General features: G+C 42.3%; 3 protein-coding genes across 7 annotated transcripts in view; 1 reads left to right on the top strand and 2 right to left on the bottom strand.

Annotated features, from left to right (window-relative positions):
* slc35f3b (solute carrier family 35 member F3b) overlaps positions 1–2,436 on the top strand; it is a 43,611-nt gene extending 41,175 nt beyond the window's left edge. For all 3 annotated transcript variants that reach the window (XM_020709676.3, XM_078932279.1, XM_011484572.4), the window contains one exon: positions 350–2,436. In XM_020709676.3, coding sequence (XP_020565335.1) covers positions 350–591 — 242 coding nt within the window. In that variant the 3' untranslated portion in view covers positions 592–2,436. The remainder of the gene's footprint in view (positions 1–349) is intronic.
* Positions 2,437–2,535: 99 nt separating this feature from the next.
* LOC101174127 (5-hydroxytryptamine receptor 1F) lies at positions 2,536–5,531 on the bottom strand. The gene is made up of 3 exons (XM_020709675.3): positions 5,247–5,531; positions 3,989–4,149; positions 2,536–3,908 (listed from the first exon to the last, which is right to left on the bottom strand). Exons 1-3 carry the CDS (start codon positions 5,395–5,397, stop codon positions 2,658–2,660), a joined length of 1,563 nt encoding a protein of 520 aa, XP_020565334.1. The 5' UTR covers positions 5,398–5,531; the 3' UTR covers positions 2,536–2,657.
* Positions 5,532–5,588: 57 nt separating this feature from the next.
* On the bottom strand, positions 5,589–18,458 carry tarbp1 (TAR (HIV-1) RNA binding protein 1). Of its 3 annotated transcripts, none has more exons than XM_023963278.2 (29): positions 17,395–18,458; positions 17,229–17,326; positions 17,084–17,153; positions 16,578–16,732; positions 16,436–16,488; positions 16,265–16,362; positions 16,062–16,197; positions 15,893–15,989; positions 15,678–15,767; positions 15,461–15,608; positions 15,107–15,367; positions 14,309–14,403; positions 14,050–14,208; positions 13,747–13,970; positions 13,442–13,673; positions 13,187–13,375; positions 12,913–13,088; positions 12,766–12,837; positions 12,536–12,656; positions 11,014–11,124; positions 10,659–10,808; positions 10,504–10,590; positions 10,220–10,422; positions 10,055–10,136; positions 9,809–9,980; positions 9,543–9,728; positions 9,328–9,452; positions 7,289–7,425; positions 5,589–5,996 (listed from the first exon to the last, which is right to left on the bottom strand). In XM_023963278.2, exons 1-29 carry the CDS (start codon positions 18,320–18,322, stop codon positions 5,810–5,812), a joined length of 4,842 nt encoding a protein of 1,613 aa, XP_023819046.1. In that variant the 5' UTR covers positions 18,323–18,458; the 3' UTR covers positions 5,589–5,809. The 3 variants fall into 3 exon arrangements, with proteins under 3 accessions (XP_023819046.1, XP_078788403.1, XP_078788404.1); XM_078932277.1 differs by lacking the exon at positions 5,589–5,996 and adding an exon at positions 6,943–7,123; XM_078932278.1 differs by lacking the exons at positions 5,589–5,996; positions 7,289–7,425 and adding an exon at positions 7,591–7,695.
* Between the last annotated feature and the right edge of the window lie 759 nt (positions 18,459–19,217).

The raw sequence follows: 19,217 nt of genomic DNA, 5'->3' as shown, positions 1-19,217 counted from the left end.
TACGAAATATGGTTGGTGGCCAAAACTGATCCAGATTTGTCACATTTTAGCTACGTCCATCAATAAAACATTTCAAAAGGATTTTTATGAGTCTAAAGGAGCTAAAACATAGAAATTTGAAGATTTTTACAGATTTGTGCTTCATAATTTATATCAAGTTTTTTCTACTTTAAGTTTTCTTAATTGTAAGCCATGAAACACGTGGGCTCCTCCTGGTGGTGGAATTAGGAACTTAAAATCAGAAATAGTTTCTTTATCAACAAAGGTCAACCAGTCAAAATGCAAAATATTTCATGTATTTCTTTTATAAAGTTTGGGCCTCACATGTGCAAATTTCTTGCTTTTTCAGTGGTGGACTTCTACACTTGTGACATAAATTTTAACATGGTGCGCCTCATTGCGGTGTTCATCATCTGCCTGGGTTTCCTCATGCTGCTGTTACCGGAGGACTGGGATCAGTGCATCATCCAGCTCATCACAAAGCTGCGCAAACGTGAAGAGCCAGCAGAAAGCAACGGTGAGGCGTGCGCTGGCACTGGCCTCAACTGGAGAAGCAGAGGCAGGACGTCCATGACCACGTTTGCACATTGACTCTTTGACATGTGACCATGCAAACACAGACATTAGAAGGCTTTTGTTTCTGTTCAGGTCCCTGAGTATACCTAAAACTTGAATTGATTGGTGCACTGACATATATCAATTGGGATCGTTCTTCCCCTCAAAGCAATCAGGTATACTGATTAAGTATTGTATTAATTTTTCAAATCTAATTTTTCATTTTTTTTCTGCACATTTGAAAAATTGAGGGAAACAGGACGCTTTAACAAACACAAACACATTTACGAACCGATCAGATCCAAAGACAAAGGCCTAAAAAGGCCCACAGAGGCACATTTTGAAGGAACAAAGAAAATCTGCCTTTTGTGTAATGTATGGACTGTTTTGGTAGGATACTCTGAGGATCAATTTAAAGACCCACGTTGATCATATTTTAAAAGCGCTGCCAGTGGTCTTTTAATTATGATCATGCCGTTTTGTTTTATTTTCTAGGACATAGTTTCTGCAGAGCGGCAGTAGTTCATTTGAAGTTTTCTCCGAGATGTGGGCGGTACTGTTGGCAACCGTCCCTCCCCGTTGCTGAGAGCTCTCTGTTTATATGCTCTGCTGCTAGCTTGCTGCCCCTCACACAGCTACAAGTTACAGATGCAACAACATTTGTAGGCCATATAGGAGCTATCCAGCCAGTTTTGAACAGGGAGCTTCGAAACCGCCAGGTGTATTTTCTAAATACAATCTATTTCAAATTGCCTTTTTTTTGTCTGCTCCAGATTGCCAATGAATTGGGGGGAAAAAAAACAAAAACCTCAGAAATGTAATTTTGAGCTTAATTTTCCAAACACTGTTTTCATCGGAGTGGGTCTTTAAGTCTGGGAGAATATGGTTTTCACACTGGCCTCCTGTGCTTTAGTGCTTTTCTTTTGCTAACATTTTGCTTTGAAGGACATTATAGCCGGTGGATAAAAACACATTTGATGGCTAAAATTAGTCCCTTTTAGACTCCTAGTTCATTTGTCAAATATCAGGATCTTTGACCATAGAGGCGAATAGGCTACATCAAAACTTAAAAATTCCCCTTTGAGGATCTTCAACATCACCGATGACCATCACCGGGCCTCACTTTGGATTCTGAACACATCTGCTTTGGCACTCAAAAACCCACATCTGTCGCACTTCAGTTGCATTGTTTCTTTTTCAAACGTGTCTCACTGTGGTTCAAGCAGAGGTGTCTTAACAGACTCACTGTGTTTGCTTTTCATCGATCTAATTTCTGAGGCAATTTGACAAGCTTGAAAAGCAGAGGGTGACTGAAGAAGCCTCGGAGAGCGACCGGCATAAACTCTGCCTTTCTGTGAATGTATGAACATCACTCCACCACACTTGCTTGCTAAGTGCTGTGCATTTTCAAACAGTGCCACCACAGACTTCTGCAGAGAGACTCCTTAATACTATCTTTCTTTTCTGAGGAAGAGGCATCATTGCATTTGCTGAGAAGGTTTTTATATATATTTTTAAATTGCTGACTAACCTCAAGAGGAGCAACATCAAACGAAGGAGCATGCACATACTGTACGAGCAGATAAAGCCGATCAGTCCACTTCACTGCCTTTTTTGTTTTGTTTTGCAATAGCGTACATAAGCACTGTTTTTCATTGTCATTCTTGATGACAATTAATATGAATAATGTATTCCTCTGGAATTATTGCAAGACATAAATGTAAACCTTTGTAAGGAATGATTTTTACACTAAAATGCAGCATATATGATTATCATATTTGAGGAGGAAATGGTTAAACGTGTGAATAAAAGATGGGTATAAAACGCTGGGTATTTTTAAGTGTAATCACGTGTAATATAAGTATAAAAGAATCTTTTGAATATGCTTTTTTGTCAATCTCTTCATTCAATGTTCAGTCTCTCGAATGATAAAAATGAATGACTAATTTATTTGTCTTAGAAAAACTAATATCACTGGTCTGTTTTTTTTTTTTTTTAATGCATAAACATTTCAACTCGAAGCTACCCCTTGTTGCCCCCTTTTGACCAAATTTGGTCAAATTCCCCTTGCCCCGTAATCAGAGCTGCATGTCACAAGTTTTTTAACAAACATCATGCTCCACTTTCACTGTAATCTGGCCAAAGACGAAAGTGGCCTGACGCTCCTCCGTCAAAGCAGAAGAGGGTAATCTGCTGCCCTCTCGTGGCTGAATCGAGACCTGCAGATTGTCTCTCTTGGCCCTTCTGGCATGTTGAACCACTGAGGTGCTTTCACATCGCTTCACACGGCAAAGATGTTTTCCAGAGGACCTTGTGAAGCTGCCGCTAACTGTGAAAATAGAAGAATATCTGAAGGGGTCAAAGGTCAAACTCTCTGTGCTGGAGTGTGGGCTGAGACGCGCTGAGGTCTGAGTGTAGGAGTCACTACCTCTGACATCCTCTGCTCTTACTGCCACCTCACTGCCCACCACGCTCTCTAGCTGTGCTCTCAGCCTCAGGCAGAGCCCTCGAAGGCCGCTCTGGAAGCGCTTGCTGAGCAGAGCGTAGAGGAGAGGATTGATGTCAGAGTTCAGCAACACGAGCCAGTAGGAGAAGGTGATGGCAGAGTGTGGGACGAGGGTCGATTGACCTGATGTTGCAGCTTCTGCAGCTTGGACCAGGGCCACACTTATATATGGTGTCCAGCAAAAGAGGAAAGCTGAGATGACCAGGAGGAGGTGCACCACTCCGTGGTGGGAGGATTTCAGTGAAGTTGGATGCAGGAGAAAGGAGAACAAACGTCTGGATGGAGAGCTGCTCTGTTTCGTGGTCGCCTCAGAGCAATCAGGGATAGTATTCCTTTGCTCTTCTCTCCCGTGAGATGCAAGCTCTTCATCGACGTGAACGAAAACTCTCCAGGGGCATTGGAGACTCCTGACATGGTGAGATGAATCAGAGGAGGGGTCCTTCCTACGCTGGACGGAGTCCTCCAGAGTATGAATTTTCCTGGTGTGGTATCTGGCCACCTTTACGATGTTCACATAGCAAAAAACGATCACCGATGCAGGGATGAAGTATGAAAAAGCAGCGATGAAGGCAGTGTAGCTTGGACTTTTGGACCAGTCGACCGTACAGATATACATCGGAAGAACAAAGCTCACTGAGCTCCAGCCCAGCAATGGGGGGCTGCAGGTGGCCAGGGCCTGCAGCCAGATCCACGTCACCACCGCGCAGGTCCTCCAAGGGGTGCAGCGGGAGCTGTAACGCAGGCAGTCCGTGATGGAGTAAAAACGGTCCAGGGCGATGGCGGCAAGTGTCAGAGCAGAAGCTGTGCAGAACACAGAGGAGGTGTATCCGACGTACACACACAGAGCCTGGCAGACAGGAGAGACACACTTAGAGCAAGCAGACTGAAGGTCAAATATACGAGACAATGAGGACACGGGTGACTAACAGCACACTGAACCCATCCAGGGTTCAGGACGGACAGAGCGACAAAAGGCATGACTCCGATTCCCACCAAGAGGTCACTGATAGCCAGGTTTGTGATCAGCACTGATGTCATCGAGTGCAGGGATTTGGTTGCAGCCACAATAACAATGACGAGGACATTCCCTACACAAACAAACAGGCAGAGGTTGGATTCCACGGACTCTTCGATACAATCTCAGTCTTTCAAAAATGTACTTTCATGGATAGACCTGTGCAAATTCACTGAGGGGTGTGCACCTTACAGTTTTCTCAGTCGCTTTAGTACAATTCTCAGATCAGAATTGAAGTTTGCAAATGTGTGTGTGCATTTCTCAAAACAATTTGTACAAACAGCAAAACACTATGGATTTCTTGCAAAAGCCTGTAACTTGCTCAAAATCTTTAGTTCATCTCTCAAAACTAAGTCTTTCTGTCATTGAACATGTCAGTGCCATCAGAATGTCAAGTCCTTGTGTCATTGTCTACGAACAAGACAGTCAAATTACTTAGTCATGTTGTCAATATAACTGTGTACTTTAGAGGGAGGTTCTGATGTGAACTATGGCTAAAGTTTTGATGACAATTATTGTAAAATGTAATTTACACCTTTTTTGTTTGATTGCAAGAGACTGGACAAGATTCACATTTACACTTTTATTGTTCATATTGTAATTTGTTGACAGACCATGTCATACCAACATAGAAAAAACCCACTGCAAACAGTAACACAAAGGGAAAAAAAAGAGGACAATATTCTGTACAACAGTCCAGGCAGTGCAGTAGGAATTGGTGTGGTCTTCCTACACCTCTTGTCGTTCCTGTATGTTAGGCCACAAATTCTCATCCACATCACAGCGAATATCCTCTCTTGCAACGCAGCGAAATATGTTTGTCACATAATGACAACTTGGTCAAACATTTTGCAGTTAATGACTTATGAACTAATGACTAGGTGTTTTGAGGAGTAAGACTATTGCACAGTGAACTATATAATACATTTTGATCAACATGACATAAACAATTGATAATGTAGCAAAGAGCAGAGAATTGTACATAATCATTTGCATGGATGTACCAAAGCAATTGCAACTTGTTCAAAGAAGTGAGAAACTGCTTATGTGATGTGCACAAGTGACATCATGATGTGAAGATTGAACAAATAGTTTTGGGAATTTCATTCTGATCTGAGAATTGTACCAAAGCGACTGAGAAAAACTGTAAACGAGTCAGCAATGGCTCACCTGTCACTGCACCCAAACACATGAGCACCACGGTTATCTCCAGCAGCAGCTGGGCGCGCTCAGACGGCCTGGCCTCTCCCCCGCTCGAGTTGGATGTTCCTGTTTGTAGAGGAGTCCTGGGCTGCAAGGTGGATGCAGACGATTCGTCCATTCTGACCTGAATCTCGTCTTCCCTTCACATGATGAATCCTGAATTCAGAATGGTTTCCGTTTTCTCTGCTCTCATTCTGATCTGACAGCCTCCAGGTGAAGCAGCTGCTTATTAGCTGAAGGGGAGGAGGACTCAAACCGCTGGTTAACCCTTTCATTGCTCCCTTCAGGTTGGTTTACAAAGAGGCAAAATCAATTTTATAAACACTTTTATTGTGATATTTTTAATTGCAACGTAAAACTCGAATGGCAAAAAATGTAGAAAAGGAACCAAGATGGAAAAATGCGACGTGATCTTTATGCACAAATTTCATTAAGGCACAAGAGCTGATGCCTGCGGATGCCGAAGCCTTGGCTCCTTGCAGAAATGTCAAAGAGGAAGATCTTCACAAAAGCCACCATGTGCTCTTCTGTCAAACAAACTCATGTTTGTTGGCAACTTCCACAGAGTTAGAGGTCAGACGCTGCCGGGTGTATTCCCAAATCAACAGGGCAGCGCTCACGTGCACGTTCAGCGACCGGATCACTCCCTGTTGAGGGATCTCCACACACACGTCCAGCATCTGGAGTAAATTAGCAGGGATACCTTCCCGCTCATTCCTGCAAAGATAAAGAGAGAAACTCATTATTGCTCGGTGAAATACAAACAAATACCTTTTCTCTCCTGCTGTTTACCTCATTAAAGATCAGTAAATTTTATAAATAATTAATAAAACTTGAACGATGCATCAAATCTTGACACTATGAATACCGTATTTTCCGGACTATAAGTCGCTGCGGAGTATAAGTCACACCAGCCCAAAAATGCATTATAAAGTAGAAAAAAACACAGATAAGTCGCATTTTGACGGGAAATTTTTTTGACAAATCTGAGACCAAGAACTAATAACTTTCACAAACTCATATGACACAATCATGGCAGACTGTTTATCTCATAATTTCACAGTAATTCTTTCTCATACTTATTTATTTATTCCTTTCATGAAGCATCATTGGCCAACTAATACTCTGTTTTCATCCTGTATTTGTAGAAACAGTTGTCATTTTTATTGCATTTCTGAATCTATGAATCTTACTGTAAAAAAAGGTTTGCTGATTCTCTGAGTCACTTAACATACTCTTAACACTTAACATACCTCATACATCAAATTTAGCCAGGAACATCATCTCTGTTCCTCACAAATGAACATAACAGGAGGGTTAACAATGTATTTATTTCAATTTATTTCTAATATAAGTCGCACCCCTTGCCAAACTATGAAAAAAAGGGCGACTTATAGTCCGGAAAATACGGTAATTATATTTCTTTCTAAAGATGTAGATTTCATGGATTTTCCAGCGTAAATACGGTTTTCTGCTTAGCTACTCTTTAAATCCAGCACAGACAGAAACCGTAGTCAGCTTTGGAAAAAGCATGCAAATGAGAAAAAAAACTCAAATGAGCAGCAGCTCTGTAGCCAGGTGACATTAGGAAGGGGTTTGACACCCTCTGCTCATCTTCTGGATAACATGGTGTCACGATGACAGATAACAGCTGAGTCATGCTGTGCTGAGAGCCCCGCTGAAAAGAGCAAAGCAGGGCTTTAATACGAAGGTGAACTGCACCAAGAGGGTGAAATGTTTACTGAGAAGACAGTGTTTTAGTGCAGCTGCGTCTCCGACGCGGGTTGCTGTCCTCAGGGAGAGCCAATTATAGCCCAGCATGCCCTGACAGGTACACAGCAGGCCTACAGAGGTGAGATGACAGGAAATAGTCTCGTCAGCTCACATTTTTATCTCTGTGAGAGCCTCGGGGGCATCAAAGACAGAAGCTGGTGCACAGTTGACTGTTTTTGATGGAAAAAAACAGCTTTTTCTCGTGTGAGAGTGGACTTCTTTTGATGCTTTTATACCCCAGGAGGAGCAGTGTCTTTTCAGGGAAGCGGTAGTCCTGCAGGCTTTGACTGTTGGCCGTCTGCTCCACTCCAACAATACAGTAACCTTCACTCTTCTTCATCTGCAAGAATTCTGTGAGCTCCATGGGCTTCACCTGAACAACAGAGATGTTGAAAATTAGGAGTGTAGGGAAAAAAACGTTTGTTTTATATATATATATATATATATATAAAACAGCGATATATCGCTGAATCCATTTTTCCTGATTTCATTTGCCGATATTTGTATCCATTTAAATCCTGGCAGGACGATATTTGTTTATTTATTTATTTATTTATGAGCGTCCTGCGTTTGACTCTCGTTTTTCACTTAAACCTCTGGCCACTAGCTGGCAGCACCACACACTGAGCCTCTTTGAGCAGCTCTGCAAAACACACCAAAGCAAGAAGATTTCAGTAAAGCAGCTGCTAATGCACAGATCATCAGGCAAAATGCTGTCGGCAAAGCAAGAATCTATTACTGTGAGGTCCTGCGGAACCTCACAGCAATAGATTCTAGTTCAGCGACCTGATGGAGCAGAGTGATGTGTACAACGCTCTGAAAAAAGGCCGTCGTGGCGATGAGCGGTGAAATCCGGGTTTACTTCAGTGTGTGAGAAAATAAATTCAATAAATTGAAATTTATTGAAAATTAAATAATCAAAATCAGCCATTACTTTTGAGTTGTTGATTAACAGAATTATTTAAAAAAATAAACTAATGAAATAGGGCTGGACAAAAATGATGGTACCCATAACTTAATATTTTGTTGCACAACCTATTGTTGAAATCACTGCAATTAAACGGCTTCTGTATTTGTCAATGAGCCTTCTGCACCTGTCCACAGGTATTTTCTTTTATTGTTACTTTTGAACGTTTCAAGTCATTTCAGTGAGCATTGTGGACTTTCTTTCTTTAACTGAGGGGTACCACCAATTTTGTCCACCACTGTACATCAAATAATGTTGAAAATAAACAGCACTTTATTTCCTCAATCATGCTTTTAACCCTATTGATTAAGGCACATTCATTCCATTTTTTTTCTTATACTGAAAAATATTTTGTTGTGAAAAACAGAAGATGTTGACTGTTCCCTTCAAGAACAAGTATATTTTAAGTTACCAAAATAAAAGCACAATTTGCTTGGGAAAAGCTACTTATATAGCAAATGAGATACATTTGCAGGGCTTAACATTGAGATGATTAAATAAACCGAATTTTACAATTTCATTACAATGAAAGACATATTGATTTTCAGGTAGAGTTTTTTTTCTAATTCATACTCTTGGCCCTCAAAAAAAAAGATCTGGTAAAATATTGCGATACATATCGTTCCTTGGGACATGTATAGGGACACATATCGCATCGTGGATAAAAACCCCTAATTAAAAATAAAAGAAAATCACACCTAAGGACGACCAGTACACTGCAATTCTTACCCCATTGGAAGATTTTCTTTAAATAAGCGGAAAAATCTCCCAATGGGGTAAAAAAAAAAAAAAGGTCTGGCTACGAAGAAGAAGAAGAAGAAAAAAATTTGACACTACAGCATGTTTTCTCCAGCTACGATTTTCTTTCTATTGCAAAACTTTCTTGGTAAGATTATTTTTTATGCAAAACAGGAAATAAGACAATTTTTTGCAAAAAACAAGCATCATTTTACTTTCTTAAGATTCCGTTTTTGCAGTGTACAGACCATTTCTTTCACTGCCACAAAAGTAGATAAAATGAGGAGTCAGAAATGCTCATTTCCAATCTTGATGTACAGGTTTAGTTTTGATTGACTTGCTGCTATATTTTTGTCATGTTTTAAAAGGTGGAGTGTAAAGGAAACCTTAGCAGATCTCAGTGTCTTTTCCAGTTTAACTTTTCTCCAATTATAGGAAATATTATGTCGACTATTTCCTGCTATGTTGCCACTAACAGCTATTTTCGGTCCTGCTGTATTGGGAGGAAATTGTATCGACCTTAGCCTACTCTTCTGAAGTCTGCCCCATGAGCTATTTTGTATGTGTCACCTCTAACAAAGGAAGCCACAGCTCAGAGGAGACGCTCAGCGACTGGAAGTGTTTGTCCGTGACGTGGCGGAGGCTGTCAAGGACTAGAGCACTGGCACCGAAGATCTCACAAGTCCTGCAGAGACCTGCACCAAACATCAACACACAAACCAAATAAAAAGATGGTTGTGAATTGATGATTAAGGCTGGAATTTTTCTTAAAGGCGGTGCAGCACCTCCCAAGTTGGTAGGCTTGTCGATGAGTGACGCCACAACCAGCAGGGCCCCCGGCTGTTTGCCCAGTCGGGCAGCCCTTTGGGGCGGAATCAGCTGAAGTTCGGGCTCCTGCTCCTGAATTCCCAGCCTCGACGGGGTGATCTTCTTCTGCACCTCAACCCAGCGCTCCTCCTTACCCTGTTCACCTGGGAGACAACATACCTTGTCGACATAGTAAAGGTGGGATTTTCCGGCAGTCTGGCTGCCTGCTGGAGAGCGGACTTACTGCTGTCCTGCTGAATCCAGTCTCCAGGCTGGACCTGCTCCAAGTCGCGAACAGCATTCCTCAAAGGAAACGCTGAGCTTTCTGCAAACCCTGCAAACCTCTCAAACTTCCACGGTGGAATCCACTCATCGTCAGTCAGCTCTGACAGACTAGGGAAGGTGTAGAAAATAGTCTAGACAGAACAGAAGAAATTCAGCTGATTAATTATCTTTTTGTGGGTTGAAATTGTTCAACAGAAAAGCTCACCTCAATGCTGAAATCCCTGATGGGATGGAAGCAACTGAAAAAGAAGTGCTCCTGAATCCGTATCCAGTTCTTGCTAGCATTTCTTAAAAAAACAAAAAAAGGTTGTGCGTGTTAAAAATGACAAGAGTGTACAGCAAAAGGAAGTTCATCCAACACTGCTTGTACCCGGTGCTCTGCATGGCCTCTGCCTGGGTCAGACAAACGCCGACCACAGAGGACAACGATCTCAAAGCTTCGGCCTCCTCCGCCATGTTTTCTGCCAGATGCCACACCCTCTTCAGTGCCAACAAGGCGTAGAGGCGGACGCTGAAGTTGTGACTCAGGCACGACTGCAGGGTGACATCCAGCGCCTTACGGAGCTGCACATCCTTCAATAGATAAGTTATGGAAAAGGATTAAAAAAAAAGGTTGAAAGCAAATAATAAAAAAAGAAAAACACAATTCTTTACCTTGTCCTTAAGATGTGGAACGATGACATTAAAATGTACCAGAACTGACAAGAAGGTGCAGATGCTGGTCTTGGTGTGTTCATGAGTCTAAATTGAAAACATCGAGTGAGATTTTTGGGTCAACAGGGAGCTTCAACATTTTAAGCAGACCTCACCTTGCTGAAGCAAATCCACAAACTCTCAATGTGTTGTGGGCAGCGGACGAGGATCAGAATCATCATCCACTCGATCAGGTATTTTACTGAGGCGTGGTTGCTGCCGAATCCGGCTTCAAACACGCGGCTCAGCAGCGCGCCAACAAACTCCTGCACGCACAAACGCAGAACATTTCACTGACAGGAACCTCTGCCCTAAACAAATTCCTGCATGCACAAACGCACAACATTTCACTGACAGGAGGCTCTGCCCTAAACAAACTCCTGCATGCACAAACGCACAACATTTCACTGACAGGAGGCTCTGCCCTAAACAAACTCCTGCATGCACAAACACACAACAACTCGCTCGTACCTCTTTGAGTTTAGGCATCAGCATCAGTAGTGTTTGCCACACTCTATTTTTAACACGGTGTTGCAGGGAGTTGCTATGGTAACGCGTTTTGGACTTTGATATTTCAGTGTCCTGTTAAAGAAAAAAGCATGTGGAGGTCAACCGGAACAACCGGTGGATGATCATCACCATTTAAATGATCAAAAAATTATTATTAATCAAATAATTTACATATCCACACAGAAAAATGGAAATATAATATAAAATACAATAAAATAATATAAATATAAAAGGATTTTAAAAGAATCTAACGATCCAAATGTACGTTTTATTTATACGATATAAAAAGTAGAAAATAAGTTAAAGATAAAAAAATTAAAAGAAGAATAAGGAATCAATGACACTCCTAAGCATAACACAGATAATAATAAATTAAAACTACAAAGATCCACTAGACCAGGGGTCTGCAACCTGAAGCTCCAGAGCAACGTGTGGCTCTTTGACCCCTCCATCATGGTTCTCTGGTTAAAGTTTTTAATTTAAAAAAGTAACTAAAGTAAGTAATACTGTAAAAAAAAGTCAACTAACTCAAACTCTAATTAAGTCCTCTAACCACAAAGGACAGCACGTGTCACTCCACAAGGTTCTATATATGGTAGCTGTAACTTTCCAACAACAATCAATCCTTCGTAGTTGACCAAAGTCGTACCAAAACACTTTGACAGAGTTTTGAGTGCCGTGTGCAAACAGAAAATCAATCTAAATTCAGTAAGCACAACCAGAATTCATACTTAAGGTGCGTCGGATTTTAAGCCAGATTTTTTATTTTAGAACAAATTCAATGCTTTTCAGTGGGCCTTATGGTTCAAAAAATACAGCAAGGGTCACTTAATAAGCTTTGATTTGAGTTGATTAGATTTATGAATTTGTACTTATAATTTATGAATTAACCATTTTAAATTTTTTTTTTTTACTAAATTACACTACTGCATTTGCTGCATTGTTATGATCCAATGTGGCACAGGGTGTCTTATTTTGAAAATAAGTCGACTGAACCTCTGTCAAAAGTCAAGAACTGTTTTATCCATTTTGAAAAAAGGCTACTTTTTATGCTAAAAAAAACAATAGTTTATCTATAGTAACAGTAACAATGTCATGAACACAAATTAGTGTCTTATTTTTCTTTTGGTTGCAGAAAGACTTTGTGCCTCCTACTGGGTTTGGGTCAGTAAAAAAATCGACCTGATAGCTCTTTAAGTGCTGAAGGTTGCAGACCCCTGCACTAGACAATAGGATTCATTGTAACTGCAAAATAGAGTACGGTATGTAGAAAAGAAAGATAAGATGATGGACGTGAATGTCTCAATTTCAGTCTGTTATTCTGAATAAAAGTGACAAAAAATATATTTTTTAAGGATTAAAATAACTAAATCTTTGTTCCGAGATCTTTTTAAACAATTTTCAGTAAAATGTAGGATCTGAATGTCTTATATCTGTTCTAAAATGACATTTTATGGGGTATGCGGTTTTTTGTACGACTTACCTTCTTCAGTAACTCAAAAACAAGCTCCTCTATGAGTCTTTGGTGCAGCACATTAGTGGAATCCAGGCGGCTGAGGAAAGCCAGGACGCAAATGCGCGGCAACTGATCATCCCTGGTACCACTGCAAAACAAGAGGCTGCAGTTCAGCTGAGAAAACATCAACTATGCAACAGGGACCTCTAGCGGCAAGAATTTCAACAACAAACTCAAATGATTCGTGTTGAATTTACCTTGTAACTGCTACATTAGCAGCACATGATTCCCCAAGCTGCTCCACATATGTGTGGACATCCTGAATGAGTCTTTGAGAGGAAAATAGAAAAAAATATATATATATTTGAAAGTGAGCTGCTTTGGTATTTGATCCCACGACTTACCGTTGATCTTTCCTCATCAAAGGTCCGTAAACACAAGCTTCAGTGACGATGTCCAAGTAGCTGAAAACACTTGTAAACCCGGCGTCAGTGTCCAGCCATGTCTGGCAGCAGTGCTGAGTCAGCACGCCATACACGCCACTCTTTGTCTGAGACAGCTCCAATAATTCAGAGGCAATCTAAAAAAAACAAGAGGTCAGCAGCCAAAATAATGAGCCACGCAACCTGACCGAGACAGAAGAGCTGAGAGTTGTTCTTTTCTGTCAGCGTGACTCACTTGTTTCAGGGTGACCGTGAGGTCTGGAGCCTGATCCTTGGGGAGGATGAGCAGGCTGTGCTGAAAAGCCATGGAAACGAAGCCTCTCAGCGCTGGCCAGAAGTCGTGAGCGTTGGTGCTCAGCCCCTGCACGAGCTCCCAACTACAAGTCACTGCTTGCACACAGAGCGCCTCTTCGCCGCATACCAACTAGAAACAAACAAACAAAACAATCAGAAAAAAAACTAAAAACTTTGGTTTTATTTTGAGACTCACTTGTGGCAAAACCATCTCATTGAATGTGAGGACGGGCAGCACCAGGTCGCTGGGGAGCAGGGTCAGGGCCTCCAGCCCACAGAGAAAAGCAGCTCGGAGGGCGTCAGCTGTCGACGCAGGAATCCCAAAAGTCTTAAAAAGAAAGTTCAGGCAAATCCACTGGTCTCGCATGAATCTGGCGGCAATGAGTCCCCAGTCCTGCTGCAGAATCCCTTGTGCTTCCAGATTACAGCTAAGGGAAGAAACAGATTCATGGCTGATATAAAACGTATGTTTTTACGTCAATAATGCCGGTTTCCACCAACCCTGAAGAGTCTATGAGCTGTGGTTTCACGAGCCGTTGATTGATGTGTCCCAAACAGGTCGGATGCTGTGAAGAAGTCGGACTGAAGAAATAGTCGTTCAGTGATTTCAAAGCGGAGCTGGTTTCTGATTGATTGTCAGTTCCTTCCTGTGCTGTAAGGTCACAAACAGTAGCCAGGGATGCCATAGCAACAGCCATAGCAACCTGATCTGCCACCAAAGGGACCTGGTGACGGAAAAACCATCAGTTTCAGAAAGCCAAACATCCCAGCAGATGACAAAGAGTTCATCATTTAGGGATGTACCCTATGGGTTTGGTTCTTTAGAGCCGTGAGGCCAAACTTGATGAGTTTAGGGAAAACTATTTGGTGAATTTTATTGTGGTGTTGTGATGAAGAACGGCACACGACAACCAGCTGCCTCAGAACACAAAGATAGAGATCTGCTCGCTCCACGTCACAAAGCTGTTAAGGAAAGAAAAGACTTGGTGACAAAGCTTTTCACTTAAGAATTATTTGATGATATTACAGTGACGTTTTCATGTTGTAGTGACAATGGAATCACCTCCTGCAGCCCCCCACACAGCTGCCGCAGGATAAACTCCAGGACTGGATCAAAAAGCCGGAAAAGGATTCCCCTAATGGCAACCAGCACATCATCTTTGGAAATGACAAAAGACGGGAGATTCAGATTTATTTAACTTACATATTGCTATTTTATGGACCTATAATTTGAATTTTAAAACAACCATTCACACAAACTCTTCATAAAATGTTGATTTTTTTCCCCCCCCTTTAGACACCCACTACGACAAATGTCATGTTTTATGATGATTTTAACATTTTCGTGTGGCTATTTTTTAGTTTGATGGAGGACATACATTAAGAAAATTAAGCTCAAAACTGAATTCCTGAGTATCTCCTTATTCAAATCATGAGCAGATGATAAATCGCAATTTGAAAACGATTGTGAAAATATGCTACAAGGTTCTTGCTCTGCAACAGCGCGGGGAAAGGGGGCGGGATTGCTCTGCACCCACACAACTCAGAGATAAAGTTCTAATGAGCCTCTGCCACTCTGCAGAAACTATGTCCTAAAAAACAACAACAAAGTTTTTTTATTTTGGCTATAAACGGCATAAGCATAATGAAAAGACCACTGGAAACACTTTGAAAATAGATCAAAAGATGATCGGAGTGGGTCTTTTAGGAGAAACTTGTGCAAAAAAAGATCCTTCACTTTCCTTCAAATTTCAGGATTTTAAGGCTAAACTCGTAACGTAAAGGCAAAAGATAAAAGTATTTGCTTTTTGGGTGACATTCACCATGTTTCTGCATATCTCTGAGGATAAACATTTCTAACCTTCCTCCACGCGGACACGCTGATTGATTGCTACAAGCTGGAACAACCTAAGTAGGAGCTGCAGGCTCTTGTCGCTCTTGCTCAAAGGCTGGTACATATTGGTGCTGACTCGGCTCAGCGTGTCAAGCAGGGGAGACAACAACGAGTCCAGAAAGCTGATTAATCCTGCTCCTGCTCGACTCCTCTGCATTTCCGCGCACAGCAGGACGGCTCTGGCTAGCTTGTCAGCCTCTCTGGAGTCAGGCAGCCTTTCATTATGACCTGGGAGGAGATGGACTCTGCTGAGCATCACGAGAGAGCAATCCCATCTGGAGGTGTAATCGAAGTTTTTGACGGTGAGCTCACACCACTTACCCATACACGCTGGCACCATGAGAAAGGCCAGCAACGTCTCTTGAACGTGAGTTTTTACCGTTTCCTTTTTACGAGGGGGAGCATCCAAATCTCTGTCGATCGTTCTTGATTTAAAACTGTCTTCGTGTTTTAAAAGCCAGGCCCACACCTGAAAGGTAACAACCATTAAAGCAGGTGACATTACTGTTTGAGATATTAAATGGGCTCAACAACATACTTGATTCCACAGCTTTGTTCCTCTACACAGAGACTCATCTGCTCGGAAACACGCCAGGAAAGAAAAAACATCATCCAGGGTTACTTCACTCTGTGCAAAAAGAAAAAAACAGTCACTTTAGTGTCAGGTTTATTTAAAAGTTCAAAAATTCTTCATTAATTATCCCCCCTTTTAAAACCTCTGATTTAAATTTGCTCTTGAACTATGTGTCTTACCACCACTGTGAGAGAGAGGGCGCTCTTGAGCAAGAAACACTGCGCAGCTCCTCTCAGCAGCACCTGATGTGTGATCATGGTGCATCGCAGAACCTCCCTATGGAGCAACAAACCCACCGGGTGAGCTGATATTTTAGCATGACCCGCCCAGACTCAGAAAATACTCAACCTGATGGTGGCGAGCCCGCTGATCCCCAGCAGAGGTTGCAGAGGAAGTTGAGACAGCGACTCGCACACGAAGAGGAGTGGTACTGCACTCCAATGCTTAGTGCTCAGCTGCTGAATGAGCTGAAGCAACACAGCACCTGCGAAACACACAAAATAAACAACACTGACAGGTTTGAATCATGACTTTTTCTGTGTTCTACCCACATCGCTCCTCCTGGGGTAAACTGGTGAAGAAGGTTTCCATGAAGACTCTGAGCTTCACCGCCAGCTCTGGACACTCCCCGACTCTTTCCCCAGGTGACCTGGTGGACAAAAGGTGCTGGTTAACCACAACTAAGCAACGCAGAACTATTCTGGCAGAGTTTAAATGCTCACCTGTGAAAAAGTGAGGTTTCGGAGAGAACGTCCATAAACGGACCAACGATGAACTTTACAATCCAAGAGAAGAGAGAAAGTTAATAACCCATTTTGGTGTTTCGACACCTTTTGGTTACATTTGGATGAGCAGACTGAACACCTGAGAAAAGCATAATGCAAAGGCAGGATGCTGCAGGACCCGCAGCTCCACCAGATGACACACTCCTTCCTTGGTGAGGGATTTGTTCTCACTTTGGAACATGCGGTGGTACACACACAACAGCCAGGACGGGTGGAAGAGCCCCCAATCCGAGCCTGCGGCACACATGAAGAAGAGGCCAAGAAATCAAACTTTGTTTGTATTTTATTGTGATGTATTTTGTGTTGGGCTGCACGGTGGAGAGGTGGTTAGCGCTCTTGGGTTTGAATCCCAGCTGGGAGCTTTTCGTGAGGAGTTTGCATGTTCTCATGCACTCCAGCTTCCTCCCCCAAAAACATGCTTTATAGGTTGACTGGGGATTCTAAATAGTCCTTAGGCGTGCACGGGAGTGTGCATGTGAGTGGGTGGCCCTGCAACAGACTGGCAAACTGTTCAGGGTGTACCCCGCCTTTGCCCAACAGGAGCTAAGTTGACTCCAGCAGAAAATTTGACGGATTTTGTGTTACCTTGGCAACCGTTTACTGTAGTTTCAATCAGAGTGTCGATTCTGTTTAAAACTGGCCGGACTACATGAATCTGTAATGAAAAAAAACAGCCATCATAAATCATAAATAAATTCGAAAGCTGAAGAAACGACGTCTAAATTCCTACCTGGTTTTCTTCCAGAGTCTCCATTACCAGAACATAATCCTCCCAGAACTTTCTGAGCACCTCCACCCGATCAGGAGCCCACCTGAACAGCATCTCATCTGCAAAAGCGTTTAAAGAACTATCCATGAGCCAGCCTTTCACGTGCACCTACCAAACCACACATTACCTTCTTCTGATGCAGAAGACGGAACATCTAAGGCCTCCTCTTCAGACAGAGCTGCACATCTCTTCAGAAGATACAGAGCCCTCTTACGGGCCAGGCTGTCTCTGTGAGTCAGTCCATCCTGAACAATCCTCCAGAACTGAAGGTACAAGCGAGGGTCGGGTGCATCTGAGCTGTGGGACTGGGGGCTGCGTGGTTGGAGGAGGTGGTCTGACAGGGCGGTCAAACACAGTAGAGACCTCTCTGTCACCAGAGTTGAGGTCTCTGAGGAATGCCAGCCGCACACGTGCTCCAGGATGGACCTGAGGATGGAGTCTGACCGTGCACCGCTGCAGAACCTCAGAAGGGTTGAGATGATCCGCACAATGATTCTGGGGACAGATGCGTCCGGGAGGGATCTGATGGAGGACAGGGCAGCAGACAGGATGGCTTGTGTGAGGTGATCATCAGCTGACAGAAAAGGGATGAGGGATGCCATGCTCTCAGAGGCCACCTCCACGCTGAAACGCCCATGGGAGATCTCCCCCTCCTCCTCTTGTGGCTGCAGGGATGGAAGGATGAACTGAGCCGCTCGCGTCCGCGCATCCTCGCTGCACTGCGCGACGCAAACACGCAAAAGTCTGCAAACAGCGGTGGTGCTCTCCCTGCAGCCCGCATCTTCTGGTTCTGCTGAGATTTTGGACAGGAGAGGCATGCACCTGGTCCAAATCACCGATTCGATTTCAGCAGTAATACTCTGCCTTGTTGCATCTGTGACCGGCTGTGGATCTGAGCGGGCTAAAAGTGCTCCGAGTCCTTCGATGAGAGCTGTCAGCGCTTCCACTCGCTCCGTCTCCGGCCACGTCTCACTGGGCCACAGCAGAGATCCCAGCAAAACCTCGTATTCCGAAGAGCTCCGTAAAACCGCGTTAATAAGAACCGAATGCATCATTTATGAAATTCACTCTGAGGCCAACGAGCTCAAGAAAACTTAAAATCACTTTTTCATTTCACGGCTTCCAGTAGAAACACGTTTTCCTGTACCAAAATGTAAACTTCCGTAAACGTGATTCAAAGTCTCGCGAGATTTCATTATATATATATTTTTGTAGATGGGTACACAAGAAACTTAGAATTCTACTTTTTGTTTACATGTAAAAATAAATGAGAAGTGTAAAATATTATAAAATAATCAAATAAATGGCATTTGAGTACAAACCATTACTATACTCTATAAATGTTGAGAAATGTCTCCAATAAAATCAATTTAGACAAATTTCAATTTACTGCAAAATATTGACAAAATATTTTCCTAATTCAAAAGGTTATTACACTTGCATGTTTCTGTTTTGCTCCAAAGTACCTCATCAGATATTTCTGATATTAAATAATGCATTATTTTGTAACAGCCAATTACGGAAATGTGTATAAACTCCAACAGAACTAGAATGATTACCAAAGAGCTGCTGAAACGCAATATCACTTATTGCTTTGAATGTTGTTCTTACAAACAATTTCCTTTAAAAAGCACATTAAAAAAACTTCAGCTCAACCGTTAATTGTTTTGAAAATGTAAACATTTTTTCTGATACAAGAACTTTGCATGTAAATTAAAGTATTGCAAAATATATATTTTGATTAGTTAATGACTAATAAATAATATATAAAATCTATTTTCTTCTAACAAGAAAGTTTAAATCTAAAAGACCATAAACTCTCCTTAGATCTTGCCAAAGTATGACCACCAAAGTTGACAGTAGCTGCCAGTTTTCTTTATCTCAAGAAAAGGACGAACAAAACTATCTTAGAAAGGAAGAAAACAAGATTTTCCACCTTTGTCAAGGCGG

The sequence above is a fragment of the Oryzias latipes genome, chromosome 15, assembly GCF_053564925.1.
Source record: "Oryzias latipes strain Hd-rR chromosome 15, Olatipes_Hd-rR_3.1".
Lineage (NCBI taxonomy): Eukaryota > Metazoa > Chordata > Actinopteri > Beloniformes > Adrianichthyidae > Oryzias > Oryzias latipes.
Note: the sequence above shows the minus strand (reverse complement) of the source record. Positions and strands in the feature narration are given on the sequence as shown.

Excerpts from the sequence above, each read along its gene's own strand:
- LOC101174127 (XM_020709675.3), bottom strand. The coding sequence starts at position 5,397 with ATGGACGAATCGTCTGCATCCACCTTGCAGCCCAGGACTCCTCTACAA. Across the intron at positions 4,150-5,246 it reads GTGTTTGGGTGCAGTGACAG|GGAATGTCCTCGTCATTGTT; the intron begins GTGAGCCATTGC and ends TTGTTTGTGTAG. Across the intron at positions 3,909-3,988 it reads CTGGATGGGTTCAGTGTGCT|GCTCTGTGTGTGTACGTCGG; the intron begins GTTAGTCACCCG and ends CCTGTCTGCCAG.
- tarbp1 (XM_023963278.2), bottom strand. The coding sequence starts at position 18,322 with ATGATGCATTCGGTTCTTATTAACGCGGTTTTACGGAGCTCTTCGGAA. Across the intron at positions 14,209-14,308 it reads TGTGTGGGGGGCTGCAGGAG|CTTTGTGACGTGGAGCGAGC; the intron begins GTGATTCCATTG and ends TTTCCTTAACAG. Across the intron at positions 10,423-10,503 it reads TTCCACATCTTAAGGACAAG|GATGTGCAGCTCCGTAAGGC; the intron begins GTAAAGAATTGT and ends TATCTATTGAAG.